This window comes from Pangasianodon hypophthalmus, chromosome 1 (assembly GCF_027358585.1).
Source record: "Pangasianodon hypophthalmus isolate fPanHyp1 chromosome 1, fPanHyp1.pri, whole genome shotgun sequence".
Classification (NCBI taxonomy): domain Eukaryota; kingdom Metazoa; phylum Chordata; class Actinopteri; order Siluriformes; family Pangasiidae; genus Pangasianodon; species Pangasianodon hypophthalmus.
The window spans coordinates 24,171,465-24,197,797 of NC_069710.1; the positions used below are offsets into that span (position 1 = coordinate 24,171,465).

The 26,333-nt window shown below is 39.1% G+C and overlaps 1 protein-coding gene across 1 annotated transcript in view; it reads right to left on the reverse strand.

Annotated features, from left to right (window-relative positions):
• Positions 1 to 1,273: 1,273 nt before the first annotated feature.
• grik5 (glutamate receptor, ionotropic, kainate 5) overlaps positions 1,274 to 26,333 on the reverse strand; it is a 68,771-nt gene continuing 43,711 nt past the window's right edge. Inside the window, exons 3-21 of the mRNA XM_026939928.3 lie at positions 19,032 to 19,195; positions 18,261 to 18,425; positions 17,989 to 18,086; positions 17,663 to 17,828; positions 15,303 to 15,481; positions 14,332 to 14,385; positions 13,829 to 13,990; positions 13,390 to 13,542; positions 12,038 to 12,142; positions 11,836 to 11,943; positions 11,502 to 11,705; positions 11,251 to 11,364; positions 9,747 to 9,856; positions 9,041 to 9,214; positions 8,601 to 8,766; positions 7,068 to 7,293; positions 5,126 to 5,254; positions 4,758 to 4,879; positions 1,274 to 4,102 (exon numbers count right to left, since the gene is read on the reverse strand). Of these exons, the coding sequence (XP_026795729.1) occupies positions 3,497 to 4,102; positions 4,758 to 4,879; positions 5,126 to 5,254; positions 7,068 to 7,293; positions 8,601 to 8,766; positions 9,041 to 9,214; positions 9,747 to 9,856; positions 11,251 to 11,364; positions 11,502 to 11,705; positions 11,836 to 11,943; positions 12,038 to 12,142; positions 13,390 to 13,542; positions 13,829 to 13,990; positions 14,332 to 14,385; positions 15,303 to 15,481; positions 17,663 to 17,828; positions 17,989 to 18,086; positions 18,261 to 18,425; positions 19,032 to 19,149 (3,159 nt within the window). The 5' untranslated portion in view covers positions 19,150 to 19,195 and the 3' untranslated portion in view covers positions 1,274 to 3,496. The remainder of the gene's footprint in view (positions 4,103 to 4,757; positions 4,880 to 5,125; positions 5,255 to 7,067; positions 7,294 to 8,600; positions 8,767 to 9,040; positions 9,215 to 9,746; positions 9,857 to 11,250; positions 11,365 to 11,501; positions 11,706 to 11,835; positions 11,944 to 12,037; positions 12,143 to 13,389; positions 13,543 to 13,828; positions 13,991 to 14,331; positions 14,386 to 15,302; positions 15,482 to 17,662; positions 17,829 to 17,988; positions 18,087 to 18,260; positions 18,426 to 19,031; positions 19,196 to 26,333) is intronic.

The following is a 26,333-nucleotide window of genomic DNA, read 5'->3' on the forward strand; positions in this document are numbered from 1 at the left end:
GGAATTTTATTCTTTGAAAATTTAACCTAACCTTCTTAGAACCCATTGAATATTTACTGAAAGTTCTAATATCATTCTCTGTTAGCTGGGTCAGTGTAGACATTTTAACCATTTGTTTCAAGCATCTCTTTACGGGATATTCCTATACAATTCAATTTCTGGATAACAAGCCCTGGCTTTCCAACTAACCAGAACTGCCACAGTGACAACCAAATCAATGATGACATCAAATAAAAAGAGGTTTGACTTACCATTGTGTACATTTCCTTTAATGTTAGGACACAGACTGACACTATTCCACTGTTTGAATGTGCACACAAACCATTGGAACATTGCAAGCCTTTTCTTGTGTAAGATAAAACAATAAATCCTACTGTCTAGCTGAATAAGCACTGATTAGTAATATGCTAATGTCAAACCAATGGAAATAGCTGATTTAACTTTCTAAACGCCTCTGTCATACCAGACACTGCATATGTAACTGATGGAAAGCATTCTAATTTCTGATGGAAATGCTGTTTAGTAATTAACTTTAGGAAAAAATGCAGGGACCTTGAATCCCCGCATGCAAACTGGGTGCACTTAATTAATAGGCATCTAACTAAGAGGCATCAATCTTGGTCCAGCAAAAATAACAGATGATAGACAAGAATGCAGGTGACAAGCCACCTGAGTACAATTTTGGAGGAAAATGCCAATTATTACAGTGTTTACCCCAGGCTCACAGGTTTTTAAACCATGAACACCCAAAGTAGCTAAAAGAAAGAAGATACAGTATTGAATGTATTGCCTTGGCCATGATCATATTCAAATTAGTATTATATCTTAATTTAAGTAAGAAGTTGTTATTATTAGAAGAAGTGTACAGATTTTTGACTTTGTAAACAAAAGCAGATCACTTGCTAAGATAACCTGTGAGGAAACTGGAAATACTGTCAGTAGAGAGTGAATGAAGAATGGACAGCCTCTGTCTCCTAGCAACAACATCCTGTTCTCAGCTGGTGTTGTTCAGTCCAGTGAGAAGAGCAGGCATCAGAAACCCCTTGAATACTAAAAATATATAATATACAGTGAGTTTTGTACATCTTGCTTTCATTATGAAATTATTTAGAATTTAAAGTATTGCCCACTGCATTGCCTGAAACTCATGACTCAAGAAAATAGTCACAAATAATCTGTGAGAAAAACAAATCTTGCCTATAGATATCTTGATGTAAATTCAGACCCAAATCCTCAGAATCACTTTCAAGCACACACACAAAACCCAATATCATTAAAGACTGATTGATGTATTCTTTATTCCAAAGAAATCTGTTTGTCTATAGCTTTAACATCAGGTGGTCACTCAGTAGCAGACCCTCATCCCTACGCTTAAACTTTGACCCCCTCATATACAACCCAAATGACTCCTCCACTTCAGTAGAAGTACTTATAATAACAACAATATAATCATATTAATATTCATGACCATCGTTTGATAAACCATTGCACAGTAGTAGAAATTTGAAAAAAGAACATAGAGCAGAGAAATTTAAAACATAGAATGGTTCGATTCCCCTTGGATCACTTTAGGAATGTATGGTTTCTGTACTATCCTTAACCTGCCATTAACCATTACACATTAAATTTAATGTTATGATGACAGGGAAAAATATATGCATGTCTGTAGAGATTAAATTATAACAGCTGAGGCAACTACTTTTTTGTTATTTGAAATGCCAGCATCTGGCAGTAGGAGATATGACAACCAGCCGACCAGCTATGACTATCATGTCTATCATGTTTGCTGCTTATACAACAGTGGTCCAATACACTCAGTCACTAGTTTGTTCGCTTATACCTACATGCATTGGCCATTTTATCAGGTAGATCCACATTATAGGTCACTTTGGAAGTATACAATTACTTAGTGTATATCATTATACCATCACAATACTCACTCAAGCCACATTCCATGTCAGTGAACCTTGCACCTTTTCATTGATGGACAAGTAGAGAAAGCCTGACAAACTATGGACTACAGCCAGTAACTGTATATTTACAAAGTCACCTATAAGGTAGCTGGTCATTTTATCTCTAAAGGCCTGAATACACTAAGCTTACATCCTGTCCGATTTTGCAATGACTCTAGTAAGATTATATGAGTAAAGTAATACACTTTATCCCAATATCATATCCAATAAAGCAGTAATTAATGACATTTTTTTCTTTGCACTACCACTGTGTTTAAAATAAGTTTTAGATGCTACTAAGGACTTCTGGCATGAACATTTCTTGGTTAAGAAATATTTCTGCTCTCTTTAGCAGTTTGCTTGCTTCCCTTAAGAGGTTAAGAGGGTCAGCTTATAGCAAGAGCATGTAAATTAAGAGATGAATTAAGAAAAAAAGAGACCAAAATGATAAAGTTGTAAAAAGATCACATAAGGTCAAAAGGAAGAGGTTACCAAATTAAGAAACAAATGTACCAGTACTCTTAACTTTGCATTGATCTGTAATACACATTTGGCAAAATCAGCTTAACCTGCAATCAAGATTCCCCATAAAGATTCCAAGAAAAAAAAAACACAATTCACTCCAGTTGAGGTGTAGGTACAATTGTGTTTTTGGGTGAAACCATGTTCTATCACTTCAAGTATAAAACACACAAAAAAACAATTAACTGAATAGTCAAGCTCCTCTACCAGAACCATACAACAAATCTACTGGCTCTACTGCGCTGATAAACAGTATCAGTGTTTACCTTTGCATCCTTCTCAAACTGAACTGTTGACCCTTGTGCATAAACGTCAGTATGCTGTTGAAATAATAACAAAGGAATAGCTCTTCATGTCTCCTGAGTGTATTCAGGCCTTAACATACAATTAATCCATCTTCATAATGGTCCATAATTTATAAAATACCTGTAGTTCTTTACTTTTTCATTTTTAACCTGGCAAAGGTAAGCCTGGGGAATTAAACAAGGTAGACAGTAAATAAAAATAACAACATTAATAATAATAAACCTAGTAAGGAAAACAACTGTGAGAATGGATCAGTCTATTTGGAGTGTCCCTTCATTTTTTCAGATTGTAGTACATTTAACATAGATGAAACATCCTCTTTTGATGGTGTGTGCTCTCATTTAGGAGAAGCCAGAAAGTTCAGTTCGAGGGAGTCTTTGTGCCAGGGAGCTGCAGTTCAGGGGAGGTGAAGTATCTCTGCACTACTCATTCATCCTCAGCTTCCAATGTCACTGCAGTATGAAAAGAGACCACCATTTAGTTTCTCTTTATGTGATACGTCTATGATTTCCATACATCTAAAATAGCAATTCCAGACATGACAAAACACAGAGGAGGAAGTGGGAGGACCAGACTCCAGTGAAAACATTCAAGTCCCTCTTCTACATTTTGTCATCCTGATCCACATGTCGAACTGTCCTCACAGAACAGTTTGTCCCCAATCTGTCCATTCCTGATCTCCTCCCTCTGTCTCTGTCTCTCTCCCTCTCATTCTCTCAGTCCTGGCCTCCCAGTAGGTCTGTATTTGTGGTGCTCTGAGGGGGCGGGAGTGCACAGGCTCTCGGAGGAGGGGAGTGGCCTCTCCGGCGTGGGCTAGGCCCGCCACCCCCCTCGCTGTCTGTGTTGGAGGAGGAGCGAGGCGGGGGCGGAGCTAGGCGAGGCAGCGGTGCCGAGGATGGAGGGATGCGGGAGCACGAGGTTGTGCGTAGGCTCTGTATGCGCCGGCACTCCTGGCAAATTCGTACATGAGTGCAGCCTCGTGGCAGAGGCACAGTCACTGCAGGGGGGCCCAGAGGCCCTGCCGGTGTGCTCTTGGCCCCGAGAGGCTCCTCTAAGAGACGCTGAGGTCCAGGACCAAGCTCTGAGGGGCCTCCTGCACCTCCGGAGCCACCTGTTAAGGGCCCAGCGCCACTGTAGAGCTTGCCATTGCTGAGGCGCATCTCTCTGACCAGGCGCAGGGGACGCGAGGCCCCCAGGCTGAGGCGGGCCGGGTGGCGCAGGGCTAAAGAGCTTGATAGAGGCCGACGCCGGCGCAAACGAGAGCTCTTCTTACATGACACGGCATTCCGAAACTCGCTCAACATCTCCTGACACACAGACACCTGTGAAAGAGAGAACGGTGGGAAAGCAAATGCATGAAGGTTAATAAAAGTCTATCAGCCTATTAACTGCACAAAAAACAGCTAATGTAGGCTTTGGTCAAATACATGCTTCCTTCTGGAGAAAACACTGTCTTTAAATTTAAAGCTGAAGGTTAGATGTTCTTTACTGTACATATACAGTATTAGCACATTTAAGAAACATACTTCTTTTTTTATATTTAATTTCATGCATAGTCTAACAATATGTGATTTTATTCAAACACATTTTAAGGAAGCAACACAGGGGTTAGCTGTCCCAGAATTTGTTTTGATAGACGTACTGTATGTTTTGTGAATAAAAGTAAAATATGACATTACAAGTAAAAAAAAATCATGACGTACTGTAAGCAAAAATGTGTATAAAGAATTGTTTTATAATCACAACTTTGCATACTGAATCGAAATAGATTCAAATTGTTAGGTGCCTAGGGATTCCTACCCTATAAAAGGTTATACCTAGTGGACTCCTTAAAGGTCTTCTGTAAGGTTTTCTTTGCAACTACGCAAAGAATGTTTTAAAGAGTGTAGTACTGTACACACTGCCAACCTTATAACCTGCCCATTATGCCACACACTGACAAGTACCGTACATACAAGTACCGTACACACATCATACCTCATCTGTTTCAGCAGAGCGCCGTGTGGACCACACAAACTCCATCACTGCCACAAACACGGCAATGATCAATCCACAGATCAATACCACAAAGATCCCACCAATATTCTCCATTCCCAGACCTGCAACACACAAAGACACACTCACTTTATTAAACATACCCATCCTTTCTTACACACAACAGAAATGTTGACCGGACCCAGAAAAATGCACAGATAGTGTTTATTTGAATCAACACACCAGCATGCACACACGTTATTTATCCCTGTTATGCTTAGAGCCGAGACCTGAATGAATTATACAGAAACATATTGACATTTAGCAAAGATATTTCCTGATAGATAGATTAAATGTGAGAATAGTCATACCTTTAGCTCTGTGATCCTCCTCTTTGGGGCACTGCCCTCCCTCCCACCACCTTCTCTTCAAAATTTCCAGCCTGTTATTCTCCTGCAGCTGCAGAACAGCCAGACTGATCTCATCCCTAAAGGGAGAGCCTGAGAAAAACAGGGAGAGTGTGTGATAGAGAGTGATGGCAATATGACATACAAAACACATTCCTGAGACAGATAGAAATATAGTATTGTTTGTTTTGTTTTTCAAGCCCTGGCCATCTTGGCATGTTTCTATCTTTGTCTCAGTGTATTTATGAATGTGAATAGTGGATTGGTTTGGATGCTGTTACCCAGGGTTGCAAGGAGCAGCAATATTGTCACCTGTGCAAAGTGAAATTCATCTGGTCTTACAAATACATTTTGTGACTTTGTGTGTGTGTGTGTGTGTGTGTATGTGCGTGTGTTATTTTGTTGGAATTCTGAGATGATGATTCCGAGATTCCACTCAACTCTGTTTATCTCCTCTGACTCAGAAATAAGATGTTTCTATGCACACAACACATGGCATAAAAAATACACTGGCCACTGTGATAGATAGCAGATAGCCAAACCCTATTTTAACATCATTCGAGGGTTTGCTTGAAGATAGAAAGCTAAATTCTTCAAGCAAAATAATGAAACTACACTCTGTTATTGATTATAAGAAATGTGAAATAAATACAGAGAGCTGTCTATGGGAGAAAAGCAAGTCATTTTGAAGCTGGGAAAAGTGGGAAAATCACCATTGCACAAGCAATACAATAATTTGGCACATAGCCAATACAATAATTTGGAATGTCTTGAAAAAGAAAGAAACCACTGGTGTAATAACAACCACACATGGAACAGGTCAGCAAAGTAAAACAACAGCAGTTGGTGACAGAAACATTGTGAGAGCTGTGAAGAAAAACCCAAAAACAACAGTCAGTGACATCATCAACAATCTCCACAGGGCAGGGGCGAAGGTATCTACCATTTGAAGAAGATTTCTAAAGCAGAAATATAGAGGCCATACCACAAGATACAGTGAATTCAGATGTCTACAGAAACATTCTGTCTGCCAATTTACAGAGAAATGCATCTACTTGGGAGGAACTTCATCATGCAGCAAGAAAATGGCCAAAGACATACTGCCAACACAACAGTAGACTTCCTCAGGGGAAACAAGTGGAAAGTTTTAGACTGGCCAAGTTAATCACCAGGTCGTAACCCAATTGAGCATGGATTTCACCGCCTGAAGAGGAGACTGAAGGGAGAAACCCCCCCCCAAAACAAACAACAACTGAAAGAAGCTGAGGTACAAGCCTGGAAAAGCATCACAAAAGAAGAATGCAACAGTTTGGTGATGTCAGTGAGTCAATGGCTTGATGCAGTTATTGCAAGCAAGGGATATGCAACCAAATATTAAGTGTTATTTACTTTAAGACTATCTGTTCCAATACTTTTGCTCACCTAAAATTTGTTGGTCTGCCACCAAAGGTGCCATGTTCTAAGTTGTTTAACACATCTAAATGTAAATATCAGGAAATGAAAGCTGAAATTCTGAACTATTGTCTCATTTTCATCTTTTGATCTCAAACCCAAATGTATAGCAAAAACAATAGACTAGGCCTTGCTGTTCCAATACTTTTGGTTACATCATGTTTATTTATTTTGTTAAAAATATATTATTGTAATGCCAGCATGATGTGATGAAACTATAAATTTTCAAGGCTTAGTGCTCATGGTAATTGCAGTTAATGGTATCATGAGTTGAATAACCACTGGGATGAACCTTTTCAAAGTATTATTAAGAACTCATTCCTCCAGTATCTTGATTTGTGCTACAAACTGTCTTAACATCAGTGCTTCCTGCACAAATAGTTAACAAACAGCTCTATTAACCTCCAAATTAACTTCACTGAATATGTCCCTACAGTGTTTCTCTCTCTCTCACCTAGAGGCATGCCAATGCCATAGCCCTTGGTGTCTAGCAGGCCCCCGATCTGTGTGAGATTGCAGTTGAGACTGCGGTGGTACTCATTCATAGTGCTCTCCAGAAGAAAGGCGTATTTGGAGTTCAGGACACGGGCAATGCCTTCCTCCGTGCTCTTCACGAACACACTGGGCTGCTTGGAGTACATGTAGTTCCACATGCGCTGGTACGTCTGGTAGCGCGAGTTCTGGAACGGAGACAGAGATGAAGAGTAACTGAGACGGACATTTGTCATTGTCCCTGTTCCAGCAACTCTGCACTTTCGGAAACAGTCCCTTAGCTGGTTGATACATGATACATGGGAACTTTTTTAACAACACCTTTTTTGTCCTTGTGAAGAGGAAAGGAGAAATGAGGAGTGAAGTTTCACACACACTGTAAAGTTGTGTCAAAATGTTTTCACAGGACTGCCACCAGATTTGCAAAAGCTGGTAACTCTGATTTTCATCATACGCTGATAAAATTCAATCACTCGCCAAGCTTTCATGGCACATCTGATTTGACTCAAAAATTCCTAAAAAGCTCACAGAGACAACAAAATGAAAACTAAATGGCAAAAAAGCACCTTCAGTGTGAGTTAATTCTTGCAGTAACGCTATTTCAGCATGCAGACTATGTCCTCCTTTTATAGGGCACCATTTATTTTGTCCTAATTAAATGGGTAGTCTTATCTGTTAATTTAATAGTTAATTATTTTATGGATTTGGTTTGGATTGCATTCTTTCAACTCATTAATATGAACTGACTGGATTTCACAAAAGGTTCAGTAAATTTGTGTGTGTAATTATATAATTTTATTATAAATTTGTAATGCCAATTAAATGATTTAAAGCCTATTAATTGAGGTTCACATTAGTTAGTCTACTATAAACATGCTTGTGAACTAACTGGATTTTAATAAATACTGATTTTCGTACTCCTGTCAATGATTTCTGAGTAAATTCATATCCAGCTTGATAATTGAGGCCCACTGTGTGGTAAGGATGTAGACTTTCGAACAGATACTGGAATCAGTTCGTTTCCAGCTTGTTTACACATGTATGTGTTGGCTGAAGTAGTCACTGAACAGAATTTCACTGTATGAAATTAGATCGAACTGAGCTGTTCCAAATGAAATAAAAAGTTTCTTTATCTAAATGCCAAGCATTGAATCCCAGCTGGGTTTGCAGTTAGGCCAAACCACAACCAATCATCTGGGTACAAATATAGTTTATACAGAAATTCTGTATCATACACAATCAGAGACAACAACACAAACACACACAGAATGTCAAGGCCTTACACGAGCAAACAAGACCTGTTACAACACACACCAAGCCAAGAGTGACTCAAATGAGCAAACAAAATACAACAGTCCTTCAAACACCAGCATATGCCAACTCAAACAGAAACATGGTCTGACACACTCCTACCATACGGACAGCAAGGAGAGCGTGTGCACATGGTTACTTGTATAAAAAGAGCGAGTGTGTTTGAGAATCATATGGCTCGTACCATGAAGAAGGTCATGGTACTCCCACCATGTATAGTGCCATACTGAATGTTGGTTTGGTCTGCCAGGTCATCGGGTGACTCGATGGGGACCTCCATCCTCTGCACTGTCAGAAATGCAGCCAGATTGGCTGTATACGAGGAGATGATGATCAGAGTGAATGCCCACCTGAGAGGAAAAGAGACAGAGAGACAGAAAAAAGTATATATGAAGGAATGAACTATTAGAAAGCAAAACAATTTTGACCTTTATTGATTATTTATTATGACCTAACTATATTATTATAATTAACATTTATAACATTTAACCTTAAATACACTGAAACATTGATTGGAAAGAAATTAATTAAACAACAAATGCTGTTGCAGTCACCAACACACACATACACATGCACACACACACACACACACACACACACACACACACACACACACACACTAACCAGACTCCGCTAACACAGCGTGTAGACAGAGCTTTAGGCATGATTTCTGAGCCCTGCTGCATGAAGCCTCCTACTGGAAACCACAGACTGTTCCCTAGTGTGTACTGGTTCTCCAGCAGGTCCCGGCGTTCCCGCAAGCATGGGTGAGGGTTATACCACTCATAGGGGCTTAACCTATAATGCACACAGAGAAATACACAGAGTCTGACCTATATGTGAATATGCAGTCCCTTTTTTTTGCCTACAAGCCATCCATCAGTAAACACAATGCTTAAAATAGAGCTACAGTCTGGCAGTTTTTTCCATCACTCAATTTGGCTCCCTGTATTTACAGGATGAGAGCATTTGATTGACATTGCAAATAACTAGCCACAGACCATTAATTTTGTGTGATAGATATATTCAGTTAGTTGTGGCCAGTTAAATGTGCAATAAATGTAAGGTGGAGTGTCTGAGGCTGAGACTTGTGATTGACTGATTGTGGTTCATAGAGTAGCAACTGATCAGGAGTGTTTTATGGTTATGTGTAGAATCCTGTAGCATATTTACAGTTATAATATTAAATATAGTAATGCTCAGCTCTGAGACTTGCCACACAATACTGAAAACGGGAGGTTACAAAACACATAAACAACTATCTCTGATTATGAGTTGGGGTCTGTGTAAGCAAGTGTGGGCGTGAGTAGGTGTGTGTGTCTGTCTATACCTAGCAGCGAGAAAAAGCACACAGCTGACAGCCAGGTAGGCCAACAGCATGAAAAGCCAAACGGCCGGAGAGAAAGGATCTAAGAATGAGAAATAGCCTGGCTTTCGACCCTAAAAGGGAGAAACAAGGGAAAGATACATTTAAAAAATAGTACAAATAAAAAACATCATACATACACATACATCACAGCTAGGCATTGTTCAGTTTACTGGTAAAGCAGGATTCATAAGCTTAAATGACACCTACATAAGCTTTTCATTACAAACCTGACATATATATACCTATATCATAACCTGTATAAACAGTTATAAATGGTTCTTCAAACAGGCATTAGCAGTCATAAAGGCTGCTTTTGTCAATGTTGATGACTTGAGTCAAATAACACTGATTGCAGCACAACACATTTATGTTTTACAGCTTATTTATCTTTTATCCATAGGCTTAATACATTTACCCTCCATGTGCGCCTGCCTTTAATAACACACTCATTTAGAGTCCCATTAGGAATCTGAATGCAACCAGTTAATAAGTTCCTCTAAGATTGAGGATTCCTTATTTAATTACTATCCTGTATCATTCTGTGGCAGTAATAAAGTGCAATAAATCATTAAAAACTCCAGGCATCAAAACTTTTTGCCTGGCAAATAATCATGATGATGTAACATGTGAGCTTGCCAAATGAGGGTCATTTGAAAATTAAACAAAGAACCAAAAGATTCTCTGAACATCTCCTATGCCCTGCCATGTACATGGTAACATCAGCATCGACTATGTATGCTGCATACACAGTGAAGCTCTGTGATTTTGTATATTTGCATATTTGCTCTTATCCTTAATTAAAGTGTGCTTGATTTTGATGTTTTACATGCTGATCAATTATGAAACATCTCAAGTGTAAGAAACTTATAAGACACTGCTGACTAATGAGACACATTGGCAACAATAAACCAGTATATAAAAACAAAATTACGTTAAGTGACTTTAAGAAGTCATACCAGTCTAATGGAAGTATCATAATACAGCCTTGTGTCAGCAAAAATGGCACCCACTTTATAGCAGCCAACTGGTGCATGTTGGAATAAGCCTTTATGACTGCTGATTTTGGTTCATATCAGCTGGGCTACAGATCCACTGTGACCCAGATCAGGATAATGATGCATATATACTATTTTTCTAATTGAAAATGTATTATATTAATTAATTGTAGCACTTTTCTTATAAAGCCCTAAAAAAATTTTTTTTAAATTTTAAAATAGTGCTACGTAAATGAGGTTTATGCTGAAAATCCGAACAAGCTTCATTTATATAGCACTCATTTATATTTTTCCAAATACTACATCAACATGCCTGCTTCAGAGGAATATGTCTATTTATGGCTTTGCTTTTTCTCACCAGTAGAGGGAATATTTATCATAGGCCAAACCACTACAGAAACAGCCAAGTCAAATCGAGAGTCTCAGAGACTGTGTGTGATTGTGGGCACATAAATCTTTATATAACTTACTATATGAACTCGGTAAAGAATACTGATGCCCAGGGTCATGAAAGGTTTGGAGAAATCGATGACTTTCTCTCTTTCAGAGGTGATGGTGAAAGCAGCTACAGCTAAATCCGCCTTCTGTTCCAGATAGGGAGAAAATAGGGAGAGAACAGAGAAAATGTCAGTAGTGTGAAGCGAGGCATTAAAAAAAATAAGTAAGATACATCAAGATAAATTAAATGTGTGTGTGTGTGTGTGTGTGTGTGTATACTTACTCTGTTGATAAGCTCTCCCACCATGCCAGTCCACGAACCGTTGGGTTCTGGAGCACCGTACAGACCGTCATCTACTAGTTTGATTCGATAGGTGAACTTCAGAATGTCTGCCAATTCCTTCAGCATGTCCACACAGAAGCCTTCATACTGCTCATTCCCCTCCAGTTCCTGATAATTTGCTTTCCTCATCACATATGGGTTCTCCTGTGTTTATACACACACACACACACACACACACACAGTGAGTTAGATGCAAGAACCTTGTTGCAGCATATACTTCAGAAAATGGCCACTACATGGTGCATTTAGTGCATGTGGTGCTGTAAGACCTCACCAGTATGGTGGTGACGATGAGGGTCTTGTTGGCCAAAGTTTCAGAGACATTGATGTCCAGACTGGTGGAGTTCATGACCAGGGTGTTGTTAGAATACCAAATACCAATCTAACACACAGACAGAAAGGAAGACTCATTACAAACCATTATCTAAAATAAAAACTGTATATGGAGAAGAAATCCGAATGTGAATGTGTGTTACCTGTTTGTGGCCTGATTTATGTTTCTCCAGGATATGCAGGGTGTAGTTGGTTCTCTGGCCTTTGCTGTTAAACTCAACGCGGCCTGTTAAACCATCATACTCCACCTGAGAGCACAGAGAAAGAATAAGCCTGAAAGATAAAAACTGAGATCATCAGTAACCCTGAGATGGTCTGCATTTTTTCTCTCCCAGCTTCAAATACCACCTGTAGCAGGTATTGTGTGTTATTGATTTCTGGTTTCAGGCATGTTGCGAGCTGTGAGAAAACAAAAATGTGGAAGATCTGGGCCTCCAGAGAAATGATTTAGCCAACATAGGCCTATGGAAAGAGGAAAAACAACCAGCTATTTATAAACTACAGGCACATTTACGTTTGCAGAACAGTTACTAGTTTGTGTTTCCACTGTACTGAAGGGACCGTTATCTAAAATACCAGAAGTGATGCGAATTATGAAGCAGACACATCATTTGAGCAAACAGCAAAAACACAGCAACACATTGAACACGGTTTAGATTGAAACTGTTCTTCATTGTTTTTGCTTAGTTACAAATTACATCAGCACAAATGTAGTTTTAAAATGCCATAACTATGGTGGCCCGTAAGTGCAAAATACATTAACAAACGCAACAACAAATGTGAAAACACAACAACAAACACAGAAACACATCACTGACTCAATATACAAAGGCTAGGTCCCTACTGAACATCTCATTCTCGTTGCTGATTGGCTACAGCACACGTCAGTCTGGGAGACCATTGAAAACAGAGAGCCAGGGAATGTTTACAATAGAAGAAAATATACTGACACCTTTATTCATGCTTATTTTTATCAAGGGCATTCATATAATGTTATTTTAGGTATGCTGGCACTTTTGCATGGCAGTAATATGAGTATGGGAATGCTGAAAACCTGCTTAAGGATGCCATGTTATTCAGAAGAAAGAACTACTCCTCACTATAATAACATAAGTAACTTCACATTAAAATCATTTTAATAAGAGACTGAAAATGTGCAATTTTTCATTCCTTTTAATAGTTAATATTGAGTTCATGTTAATGTATTTCTGAATTTGCCATTTCATTTTCTGATTTACTCTTTGTTAATGTGTTTTGCACTTACGGGACACCAAATATAACACTGCTTTTAAATGCTGCTAGAGGATTGTACAAAATACACACTCACTATTTGGTTAGTTTTTTGAAATTGCCTACTCTGCAGCACAAACTAAAAGGTTTCCTGGAACTACAGCCTGAGAACTAAAACTGGCTGTGATTGTTCTGGTGGAAATGCTCCTGAAATTCCTCAGTTGCAAAAAAAACATGGCTAATGGAAATCTGCACACACACTGACCATGCGCAGGTAGTTCATAAGGCTGGTCCCATGTTGCCAGATCTGTGGGGAGGAGCAGCTTAAGGGTTTCACTCCGATTTCCTGACTTCTGTTCAGCTCCTGTACGGCACTTGCCACCACATGGACGGCATCGAACAGCAAAGCTGAAGACAGCTAGACACAGCACATAGAGAGTAGCAAAATGTGTGTGTGAATATTTCTATATCTTGATAGGGACCAAATGTCCCCATAAGGATAGGAATAGCTGAAGGTTTTGACATTTGACTGGTCTACATGTGCTTTTTTTTTTACAGAAACTGCATTGTTTATTAACCGCAACGTTATAAAACTAAAACAGTCAAAAGCTTTCATTTCAGTTACTGAGGTTAAGGTTAGGGTTAGATTTTGGTGTAACCATAGCTTTAATTAGCATGTGTGTGTGTGTGTGTGTGTGTCTCACTGCTGGTCCTGGGTATGGGTTAAGGTCACAGCCTTCTCTCCAGGACAGGTTGAGGCTCCGGATAAACTCCAGGTAAAATGGGTGAGTGGTGTTGAACATAGAGAAGCCCACAATGTTGGAGTGCTCATCAACCACATCATCCAACCACAGCAAAGGAAAGTCCTATACACACACACACACACACACACACATACACACACAGCCATAACAAAATTGCCTACATGCCCTACTGTCCATTTTAATTACGAACCACTTAAATTTTACTTCAATTTTTTAAATTTCTTTTGTCTGTTTTATATCTTCTATTTCTATTTCTGTAATCTGCCACTGTTGTAAATAAGAGCTTTATACAAATTCAACTAAATAAATAAATAAATAAATAAATAAATAAATATTTGCGTTCACTCAGAATGCAAAACATAATCAAGGGGATACCAGACCCATTTCAGAGACAAAATTAGGTTGATAAAGTGCAAACAACAAAAAATACAAATCTTTCTTACCATGGTGGTGAGAATGTACTTGTAAAATGCTGATGTCATCCCCAACTCAGATGCCTAGAAAGGAAAAGAGAAGAAGAGATTAGAGTGTAGAAGTATATACACACAATGAGGAAGGTGAAAATGGAGAGAACTGTTTCATCAGCAGGTTGTACAGTACATATTCAGTGTTCTTAAAATCAACCACAGTACAGGTACATTTAAAGTGAAGAGAGCTGAATTACAGTAGGTGTAAATCAAAAAGGAGAGAGAGAGAAAGAGAGGGAGAGAATGACTGATAGGAACAAAAGAAAGCCGTCACCAAGCTCCATTTAAATGCATTAGTTTTCACTACTACAGCCACCAAGGGACAACTCAATGCGTGCGGTGCAACTCAAACCCTTATCATTTTGTCAAGTAAGCTAAGTGTGTGTGTTTGTGTGTGTGTGTGTGTGTTAGGGGTGGGCATTATGATGATAATTCTTGAAGGCATTTTTACAATACAGGATACATATCATGATATAGGTTAGCTCTCAAAATGCCATCAAAACAATAGTTTTGCATTAAAAAAGGGTTTGATTATTTACATAATGTCTACATTTAAAAGCTATTAAAATCAAATTAAAAATTAAAATCTGTAAAATGTTAACATTTTACAATTTTAAAGATTAAGCACAAAATTTTAATCATATGCTTCGGATCAGTTTGCAATTAAATCTGTTAAAACATTAAAAGATGTCATGATATGTTTTTATATCTTTTGCCCAAATTTGCCTGGCTCCGACGAGGAAAACTGCCTTGTGCACAATAACTGCAGCTTTTATTTAAAGAAATGAAAGAGCCAAAGGGTTTCCTTTTTGTTACTGAGCTTAAGGTTAAGATTAAGTTTATGTGATGGCATAGTATTAATTAACTACATTAATAATTATGTCCTCACAAGGATAGTAAGACAAGCATACAAGTGTGTGTGTGTGTGTGTGTGTGTGTGTATATACCTTTTTCAGAATCAGGTATGACACAGAAGCATTAGCATCGATGATGATCGTAGCTATTTTATCATCACGGATCTCTTTGAGTAAGGATGTGGGATCGAGGTCATCATCCAGCATTCTGACAGACAGCGTTTCCCTGGAGATGAGAAAACGCCGCACCAGCTCCTCCAATCTCAGCAGACCTGTAAAGCAGGTGGGGTTAAAGAAATCACAAGAGGATGTGTGTGTGTGTGTGTGTGCGTGTGTGTGTGTGTGTGTATTAAATGTAAATAAGCGGCTGTCTTCTCATGGGAGTGTGTGTACAGAGAGAGAGCCAGTGAACCCAGTGCCAAACTTTAATTAGTTTGAGGGAGGAGAGAAATCAATGCACTCACTTACATGCTCTCATTCTCTCTCTCTCTCTCTCTCTCTCTCTCTCTATAAAACTCCCCCAGCACTTCTCCATCCCCCTTCCTGTATCTTCCTCTCTCCCACTCACCCACTCACTGATTCCTGCGGCAACCCTTCCCAGATATATTCTCAGTGGATTTCACTGACTCTGTTTTTCGTGTATTAGTACTATTCATGCCATCTTTCAGCTTCTCTCTCTCTTCCTCTCTCTCTCGCTCTCCACTCACTTCACAATGAAAACTGAAGGTGATGAACAGCAGAAAGTAACTAAATCCTAACAGTCAACAAGCAAGCGCTCTGAGATCAAACTCCACTATTTGCAATCATTACATTCTTGTCCAGAGAAATTCTGTCCTTATTCACTCCGTACTACCAGCCCTCATTTGGAGGAATCCATTAGCCAGTTCTGTTAGGACAATGAAACCCCTTCAGGTCTGTCCCAAAGCCCTTTCTAAGTACTCTAAGTGGAGTACTTAGAAAACCCATCGATCTATCGGCAGGTCAGGACTATCATTTCTTCCTGTTCCTCATACTTTTTACTGAATAATGAATAATAGTTAATGAATAATATGCTTTAAAATGAATAACTGAATAATAAGCCAAAGAAGAAGACGTGTCTAAGAATAGCACACCTTTCTAACTGCAGTAAGTCACAATTCACCTATAAAAATAATAAAGGACAATAAGAATGTCCTTGGATTATGGATTAAGAGTTTGTGCTAGAAAGAGCTAGAAAGCAAGCGCAGCAAGGAAATATGTTTTTTTACTAATCCGGACCACTTGATGCCTCCTCCTGCTTTATCCTCCTACTTCAACTGTTGTTCTCAGGAACACGCCTCAAAGGTCAGCTCTACAATTTTCTTACGAACTTTCAGAATGCAAGACCCCCCAATAACACCCCCCCACCCCCCGAAGTCCCGAATGAGTATTACTATAGTGTTCACTGAATAACGCGCACAGTGTAACAGGTGCATGTGTCCGAGAGGTGGCCATCTTGTGGTCAGACTCGACGCTGTTAAATCAGATGTATAATGGCTCCCCTCTCATGTGCCCATTTGCACTAACACATGCAGACAGACACAGAGATCAAATAGAGTGTGCAGAATCAGAGGTGATCGCCAGCGTGTCCAATCAGAGGACAGAATAATGACTGGGTTGTAATGAGAAATAAATGAACATATTCTCATTAATTAACGACTGTGAATCTCTCTCTATCACACACACCCACACACACACAAAACCAATATATACATAGCACAAAGCGGGAGTGTAGAGCAATGTCCACTGCCCTGTCTCTCCATCTCCTGCCACCATTTTAAATGAGCTTGATGAGTGGCAAGTTGCACCTACTCTGCTGCCATGGCAACCACAGTGCAGCCAACTAGGTCAGAGCCAAGGCATGTGAATTGACAATCTCATAAATGCTTACACTTGCTTAACTGTATATATAATGCACTAATGTACATATTTTCAGACTGGTACACAATATAGGACAGTATTTAATCATTGTGAAAGGCTTCCAAGCCTCTACACTGCTGTGCAGGGACGTTCCCCTGTTGTGGCTGACCAGCACTCATCTCAATTCATATGTGGTGGAGGGATGGGTGAGGAGAGGAGGGAACATCTCACAGAGGTTCCCTCATTTATTCCTATGTTTTACATTCACACTGATTCTCACACACACACACACACACACACACACACACACACACACACACATATATAGATAGATAGATAGATAGATAGGTAGATAGATAGATAGACAGATTACCAAACATCATATTGTAGCATATTCATTATTCAAACCAGAGTCCTGAGAGTCTATACTTGCTTCACATAAAATATTTTTCAATCCAATTGCTGAGTGGCCATACAGTTCCTAATGTGACTCATTTGGAAAGGCACTCTGACATGTGTGGAGCTCCTGGGCAGGTCATACACGCTGATGGAGAGAGCAAAGATCAAAGACTCACACTCGGCCTTGGCACAGACCAGACTGGCTGATGGGTAGCTGAAAGAGCGTAGGATGGCACCCACAGCCAAGCTCAGATCCTCGTTGCTAGGATACAATGTGACGGACGCGAAACGCAGGTAAGGCAGCCGTGGAGTCTCCTCAGGACCGATCTTCACATGAGGGATCTGAGAAAAAAGAGAGACAGGGACAGAAAAGAAAGGAGAGAGGAAGTGTGAGAGAGTTTGCTCAGAGTTACTGTGAAATACTGAAAAATTCACACGTCTACATCATACTATACTTACTGTACATCCTATTCTGAAACATCAAAAACATGCACTGGCTCACCTCCTTCTCTCCACAGATGTGACTGACAGTAGAACCCGAGGCAGGACTGGAGGCGGGACCAATCACAGCAACCACACCCTTAGGCAGAATCTGGCACACTAAAAGTAAACAATATCTGTAGGTCTCTCTTTACTCTTTTTTTCTCAGTCAGTTCACTCTTCCTTTTGAATAAGGCCAATTCATACTGATAGAGCTACCCAAAACCCTTATAGCCATATGTGGCACTCTTAACCCACTTTTTCTCAGTGTGTTTGTGTGTGGATGGGACTTACTAGTGTCTGTGGTCTCATACTGAGAGTCTTTCTGGAGCTCAAAGACTTCTACGTCCACGCGAGCACGAGCTGGTCCCTCCAGCACGCTGTTGATGTTCTCCCGTGCTAAAGCTAAAGCCAACCGCTCTCCACGGCCACAGGCAGAGCGGTCATCCAAAATTGCCGCTGACCATTGAGAGGTAGGAGCAAAACAGAGAGATAGAGAGAGAGAGAGAGAGAGAGAGAGAGAGAGGGGGGGGCACCATTTACTCTGTGCCAGTGACTTTGCCTCTCAAGGGCCAACTCCAAAAGGTCATGGCAGAAAATCCTGTGCTTAATGTGGTGGCAGTAAGAGCAGCCAAGCAAAGGCCAAAGGCAAAGTGTGGATTTGGCCGAACAAAGCGGCTATTTAAAAGACCCCTGCCTGGTGATTCAGATGAAGTGAAGGACAACAGTATTGTCCATCCTGTTCTAACACAAAATTAAATTTCCAGCTGCAGCATCACTTTACTGCAATGTGTTTTATTATCACTCTACATGTCAAGGCTGGGTACATGAGTACCTAGCTAACATGCACCTTACTGATAGCTCTAAAAAAGAACTGTTGTCAAATTGTATTCTTCAAATGAGATTAAAATTCTTGCTCATTACATTCTCACATAGTTGGCACCCATAAAAAACATCAGCATCTCCCACCTCCTCAATCCCAATTTAATCCGTATTCATAATATAATCTGTCGGACTGGTTTAAAGGATTGAAATCACTGTAAGCATAAAGGCAGTGCAACTCACCCATTCGCACAGATGACAGGACAGGGGTCTGGCTTAGAGAACAAGGCGGCATGTTAAGCACAGTAACTAGCAAGAAGTGGACGTGAATCGACAGCAGTACTGCTGGCAGTTCCGGCATCTTCTACTGCTCCTCATGGAGACGCCGTCTGCTGCCTAGAGCACCCCTGTAAAACAGGTGAACATTATAAGATGAAAAACATACATGCACACACTCTTTATTCCTCATACAGATGGGCTGCCTATAGCGCCCCCTAGAGGACAAGTATTAGAAGTAGAGGTTTAAAGACACGCATACAAGCACACATAGACACCATCTGCAGCCTAGGACATTGTAAAGTGTTACAATGTTAAAGATATTCACACACACACACACACACACACACACACACAGAGATACTTAAATACTGCATACAGCTCAGAACACATCTATATAGATTGCCTTCATTCTCTCATCTGCTCACAATCGCACAAGTGTCCCAACAAAAATCTGTCTGAATTTCCCTTAAAGGCAAATGCACAAATTAAAGCAAACTTACATTTAATTTGCATTTAATTTGTGTTCAGAGAGCAGTAGCTGGGCCGTATTTACATGGTGGTATAATGCCAACATATTGCTAATGTGGTTGGTCCATTTTTTCCTGCTCTTGCTTAGGTGATAGCAAGGGTATTTTGCTGATTTTAAGTGAACCCTTAAAAGTTCTTACAATCTGGTTTTGATAAATAATAACAAAAAAAATGAATTAAATAATACTCTCACTAACAACATTGTATTATTGTATTGAATTATTGTATATTATAAGGAAAGATGTCACTGTGCTGAGCTGTGCACTCTCAGTTAAAGAGAATAAAAGGAGCTGAGATTTGATTGGATATCGCCTAACCTAACTGTCTCTTAATAATGCATTCATTCCAACCCAACCCACTTTTTACAATTATTCTGCACTTTGCCAGGTTATGAATGACACTTGCATAGCGTCCTTCCCCTGACCATAGTGCTCTTTAACAAGGAACCTTCCAACATCCCACTTCTGTAATATGTCTGATATTTAATTGGACTTACAGTTGGCATTTGTATATAATAGCCTAATGCAGCTGATATTCACTGTAAATTATTTTCTGTTTACTATAAATTATTGTATATCATGTATATTATTATATTGTGTATTGTAAATTCTGTGAGTTGTGGTCTCTATTAACTCCAACACAAAGACAAATTCCTTGTTCACTTGCACTTATCAAATAAAAGATTCTGATTCTGTGATGATTCTAGTGATGAAAATACCAAAAAATACCACTAATTCCAACACCATGAACTTATTATTATTAAGCTTAAAGTCTACAGTCTCTAACAGCCATCCAGATGCCTACAGTATGCAATACGTCTTAATAACTGGAATATCGTAACTGTTGAATCTTTGAAATATTTACATGAATTTTAGAGTTTCTCAGTATGTCCCCTTTTTGGCTTTAATGACAGTGGGCACTGAAGCTGGCATGGACTCCACAAGTTTGTGCAAAACCTTATGATCCATTTTAGATCAAATCCATCAGAGTGTCGTCTGAAAACATGAAGAGATCAGGCATGAGGAAAATCTGACCTTTTGTACAAAGGTAACATGCTCAATATCAAAAATTTGCTTATACATATTTGCTTTAAATAGTTACCTCGAAATAATGCAGAATAGAATCTCTAATATTAAATATTCAAGATATTGGTCTCAGACTTTTTGGACCCCACTACATACATACATGCATACATACATATGTGTGTGTGTGTGTGTATATATATATATATATATATATATATATACATACATATATATATATATATATATATACATACATATATATACATATATATATATATATATATATATATATATATATATATATATATATATATATTTTTTTTTTTTTTTTTTTAATTATATATACTTTTAATATATACACACAATGATGGTCTATACAGATGTCCACTGGCAGTCCTCAGTAAACCAATCATGCAAACAGCAATGAAATGATTATGGAGAATCCTTTTCAAACAAGGGTTAGCAGGTGCGCTAATTAGTGCTTTGTTTTTGTTATGTGCATGGACCAAGGGAGAGGTCTTTCTATGCATGAAAACAACTGTGGCATGGAGAACAATGGGGAGATTTAGACAACCAGCATCCTGGGAATGCAAAAATATTAGACACAAAAACACAGTGTAAAGCCACTTGACAGGGTCATAAAAATGCCTGGTGAAGTAAATATCAAGATAGTATATTAGCTGGGCTAAGCTCTCAATGTAATTAGCTCTAAATTACTTGAGTTTTTATAACAACCATATTTTTGGGCTATAAGCATTCATTAGGTAGACAGACGTTTTATGTTCTCGAAAGTCACCCTGACCGTTTTCTTTTTTTAGTATTTTTTTATTCAGTTTTATGCAAGTGTGTATGAATATGATTATGTGTGATGCAAACCACACTCGCCCCTGATTCTACTCACATGCAATGATTCCTTTCTCTTCTCCCTATTGGTTAAACCATACAATAGGCTTACACCAGTTATCAAGTCATTTATCTGTTATTTTTCTTCAGGAATATGCATAGCATGCCGTCCCTAAAGCACCATGGATATTTACAAATACCAGCAGCAGTCAGGAGACCTCAAATATACAATGAGGTACTTTTTCAAAATACAGATAATGAACAAGAATTGGATAGCAGTAGGAGTGTCACAAGACGCACAAGGTATAAAAGCACACACCAGTCAGGGTAAGAGAAGGAAGACTGAATTTTGCCAGGCTAAAACTCTGAATATTGTTTCTACTCTTCTAGGCACACAAGCAGCCTGGACACCGTCAGTGAGGGAGGAAAGAAGACTGAATATCTCTGCAGACTGAAGGTAGCTATTTTTTTATTTTTTTTTGTGGACATTCTTCTTGTTTTTTTTCATCCATTTAACCATTTTTGTGACTCAAATACATTCTGTTTACCATTAAAAGTGTCCTGTTAGAGAAGCTGTTTGACTCTGTTTAAGACCATTAAAAGCTTAATATTTGCCATTTGGGGCTTGGCCCATTTTTTTGCCCAGGAGTGTAAATATATGTACATATAAGATTTTATATTTCCTAGTCCTAGATTTAGAATAAGTCCTTTGGGATTTTACTCTATAATTCAACAAATAAGTGTTTCTGTATACAGTATTGTTTATCTGGCCCAAACTTCTGGGAAAGCCATGCCCCCACCACTCTACAACTCACTACACAACTCAAGAAATGACACTATAATATTAATAGTTAAATTACAAGGATTTACTTTGAGATGCTGAACAAATAGTTTTGTTCATATGCTCAACTGGCATGTGCAATATTACAAATTGCTTGTGCAGTTAGTGGGAATGTTAAGGGAGATATACAAAGAAGAACTGTGTAAATGATGTCCAGTATGCAAATGTCAATTGTGAGGTGCAAAGTAGGAGGAGAAAACAACATTTACACTAGGCTTTTGTGTGTGCTACTTGCTCGTTGTAGCCTTGGCAAGTTCAGATCTCAAGGAGATTCCCCGAAGTGAAACTGGCAGCTTAAACCTGGTGTGAAAGCTTTGGAAACAGATATTCCACATTCCCTTCCATTTAGCCAACTAGCAGGACTGTGGGTAACCTGCTGCTAGCTTGGGTGAGTTATTTTCCTTAAACATACCCTGTGCTGTTCAGCTGAGCCTGCTAAATTAACTGGATTCCAAAGATCTGGAGTTGGAGACAGTTTTCCCAGCACACATATTTTTCTCTTCACTTTGGTGGATTTCCTGGTTGTCAAGTAGATAGCCAGAAATAACTATGCAGTAAGACTTATGCTTATGCAGTCAGTGTTTGAATTTCTTGGAAGTCAAAGAAGGGGAACCAGCTTTTATGCTCACTGACTCAGCACTAACCATATCAAGAAGCCATGTTTGACTCCAACAACTAGCCCAAGCCCTGCAGCCTAAACAGCTTTCTAGTCAAAAACACCCACGTCCAGTAAACTTTCTAGATGAATTATGACTTGGCAGCAGACATGGCTGAAATCACTGATTCACTGAGGTGGGCCCTAGACAGCAATCCTGACAATATTGCTGGGAAGGAAACCGCAGTTCTGCCACCAGTCCTTGCCTTTTTGTGACTGAAGGTCTCGTCAACATTAGACCCGAACAAAATTGTTACTCTGTCCCAAGAAGTTTGTTCCCTCTTGCACAGAGATACTATAAAAATAGGTAGGCTCCAGACTTAAAAACAAGGTATTCTATGCAACAATCTATTCAATTATTGAACTCCTTTTTCATAAGGAATACAGTGTTTTTTAGAGAGGTTTAAACTTGTTCCTAAAGACCCATCTCTTTTATTTGCAACGAGTAGTTCAAATCATAAGGGCAACAAATAATTCAAATCATACAGTCACAGGATTGGTTTATGTATGTAGGTCTCTGTGATGCTTATTTTCATGTTCCCATTGCCCCAGGACACAAATGCTTTTTAAAGACTGCATTCTTGTGGCAGTTATTCCAATTCAAAGTCCTGCACTTTGGCCTCTACCAAACACCACAGGTTTTTTTAAGATGAATGCAAGCAGTGTTGTCTCCTCTGATGGCAAGTGGCATCAGGATACTGCCATACTTGCTCCTATGTCCCCTATCAACGAACAGGCCATCTGGGACATATCCACCATCTTCACCTGGTGAAAGCAGACCATACAGTTCATTGGTATATGGCTAGATTCACTGAGAAACTGTGGAAGATATTATTATACATGTAAAACCACTATGTGTAGTATTAGCGTCTACGGAGAATGTTAGGACTGATGATAGCAGCCGCCGCATTGATCATCCTAGGCTAGTCTGGAGCTACAGGTATTTCATAAGTGGGTCATTGTCCTATGGTTGGAACCCAAATGCCACAGACAGAAACATGTTCTTGTCTTAGTGCAAGAAGCCCAAGTATTGGCTTGCTGAAGACACAGGGCATTCCTAATAGAGTATGTTTCCTCCATACCTGCTGATTCTTCCAACATCATACAGAATTCAGTAACTAGGCCACAGAATACTGCTTGTGGCACCAAGATGGCTGGCAAGATATTGGTTCCCACTGCTGCTTTCTCCAATTATCAGAAATCCCTGGCGGCTTCCTCCTCAAGCAGGTCTGCTGTTTCAAGTAGATAGCCCCCCTTGGGCTGAATCACCAATTGAGAACTGCAACTTCGCAGTCCAGGAAACATCTCTGAATGCAAGAGTCCCTAGCACACAGATCTTGTTTTTTGCTTAAGTGGAAGCTGCTTTGCAAATTGTGTTTACCTCATCAGCTGGCCCTGGTACATTGCCTTATTTCCAGGATCCTCATTTTGGGGAACACTAGACACTGACAATTCCCCGTCTACACTAAAGGTATATGTGCCAGCTATCACACTGCACTGTAGCATCTTGGATGGCATTTTCTATGGTTCATTGGCTTATTACTGCCTTTCTAAAGGGATCGAGACATATCCACATACTATGGTTACCTAAGAGCCTGGTTTAACACCTCTTTCTTGGACTTCTTTGGAGTGCCATAAGTCTGTGCAAGATACAGAATTGAATTGGCTATCTCTAGTAATGACTGCAGCAAAAAGAATTGTGAAGTTAAATGTTATGGCAATAAGCTTGCCTTGCAGACATTAGAGGCCAGATAACTCTGGCATGACCATGTGGTTGAATGCAAGGTTATTTAACCAAACTTTGTAAATCAGTTTAGTGACAGTTTTGGTACAGCCTTCAAAGACAGTGATCCTGTAGGGCATTCCTAGCTGTGCAAAGTTCCTGTTCTTAAATCTGTTTCACAGGAGATTCTTGCTTTTTTGGCTTTTCTACTTCTATTTCCACTCCTGAAACTTTTATTATATTCTTTATAATTGCTGCATTTTTATTCCTTGAACTGCTGGATATCCAGGTTGTACTCTGAAAACAAAATGGGCTATTGACAATCAGGATTCTTTTGAGAGCAAGTCTGGCCTTTTAGGGCAGGATAGTATCCATCCCACTTGGGAAGCTGCTGCTCACATTTCTTGTGCTATAGCTCATAGACTTTTGACAGGCCTAGTTAATAGCTGATAATTCAGGGCTTGGGGTAGGCAGCAGAGAAACAGGCTACATCGACCATCTGCTAGCTGCCTTGAGGCATCAGGTTTCAGATTCCAGATTTCACTCTATTGAGATACTGTCTGTTCCCCAAGTTTAACAAAAATACAGAAAATATCAGAAAGTTTATTGTTGTAACCTGCCTAACATAAAAATGGTTTATACCAAATGCACATTTGATCTGAAGCTAATACTATTAAATATTAGTATAATATCCCTTACATCTAAAGTGCTTACTGTAAATGAAAATATCAGACATCAGGGACTGAATGTACTTTGTCTAACAGAAATTTAAATTAGACCAAATGAGTAGGAAACTCTAAATGAGGCTATCCCCAAAGATCTGGTGAGAACAGAGTTTGTGAGATAGAGCATCACTTAGATAGAATGGGGCCACAACGATGGGCATACTGTTGATTTAATACTGACATTTAGCATAGATAGACAAAACATAGTCATAGACAAAACATCCTACCACAGTCTGAAATTAACTAAGTACCTTAGTTCATATGAAATGCATCTCAGCCATTTCTTCTTGCAACCACATTAGCCGTACAATCACACCAGCTACTGTTCTCAGCTTTACTGAATATTTTCCAAATCTTCAGGTTTATTGGTTTCCCCTCTAACCCCACAGTACCTAATCAAATGACTGAATGCATAAACTCAATGTTTTCTATACACTAGACAATAATAATGTTGACCGATTTAAAAATAATTACAGAAAAATAGCTTGCACCTGGGTATAATGATCAAATGTGGATTATTAAAAAGGGACATTATAAATTTTAGAAACTAAACTTGTGGTGTTCCAGATTGCATGGAAGCATGGAAATCCTGCACAAATATAGAAAGGCTCAGCTTATCTCCACTCTAATAGAAGATAAAAAAAATAATCTTAGACTCATATTTAGGACAGTAGCAAAACTTAATAGGAATATGACAGACATTGATGCACAGATGCCAATAGTATGAACTAGCAATCAAAATGTCCAAGATTCTAGAAAAGCAAGTACGTCTGTAGCTGAACTCTGTACTCGCATAAGAATCACATACTTGAAATAATTTAGTCAGGATTTGCATCTCTCTGTTTGTACTACTTCATCTCAGTTCATCTTGTTATATTTCTAAACAGGCTAATAAAATTTTAGATCTTATTTAACTACTATCCATT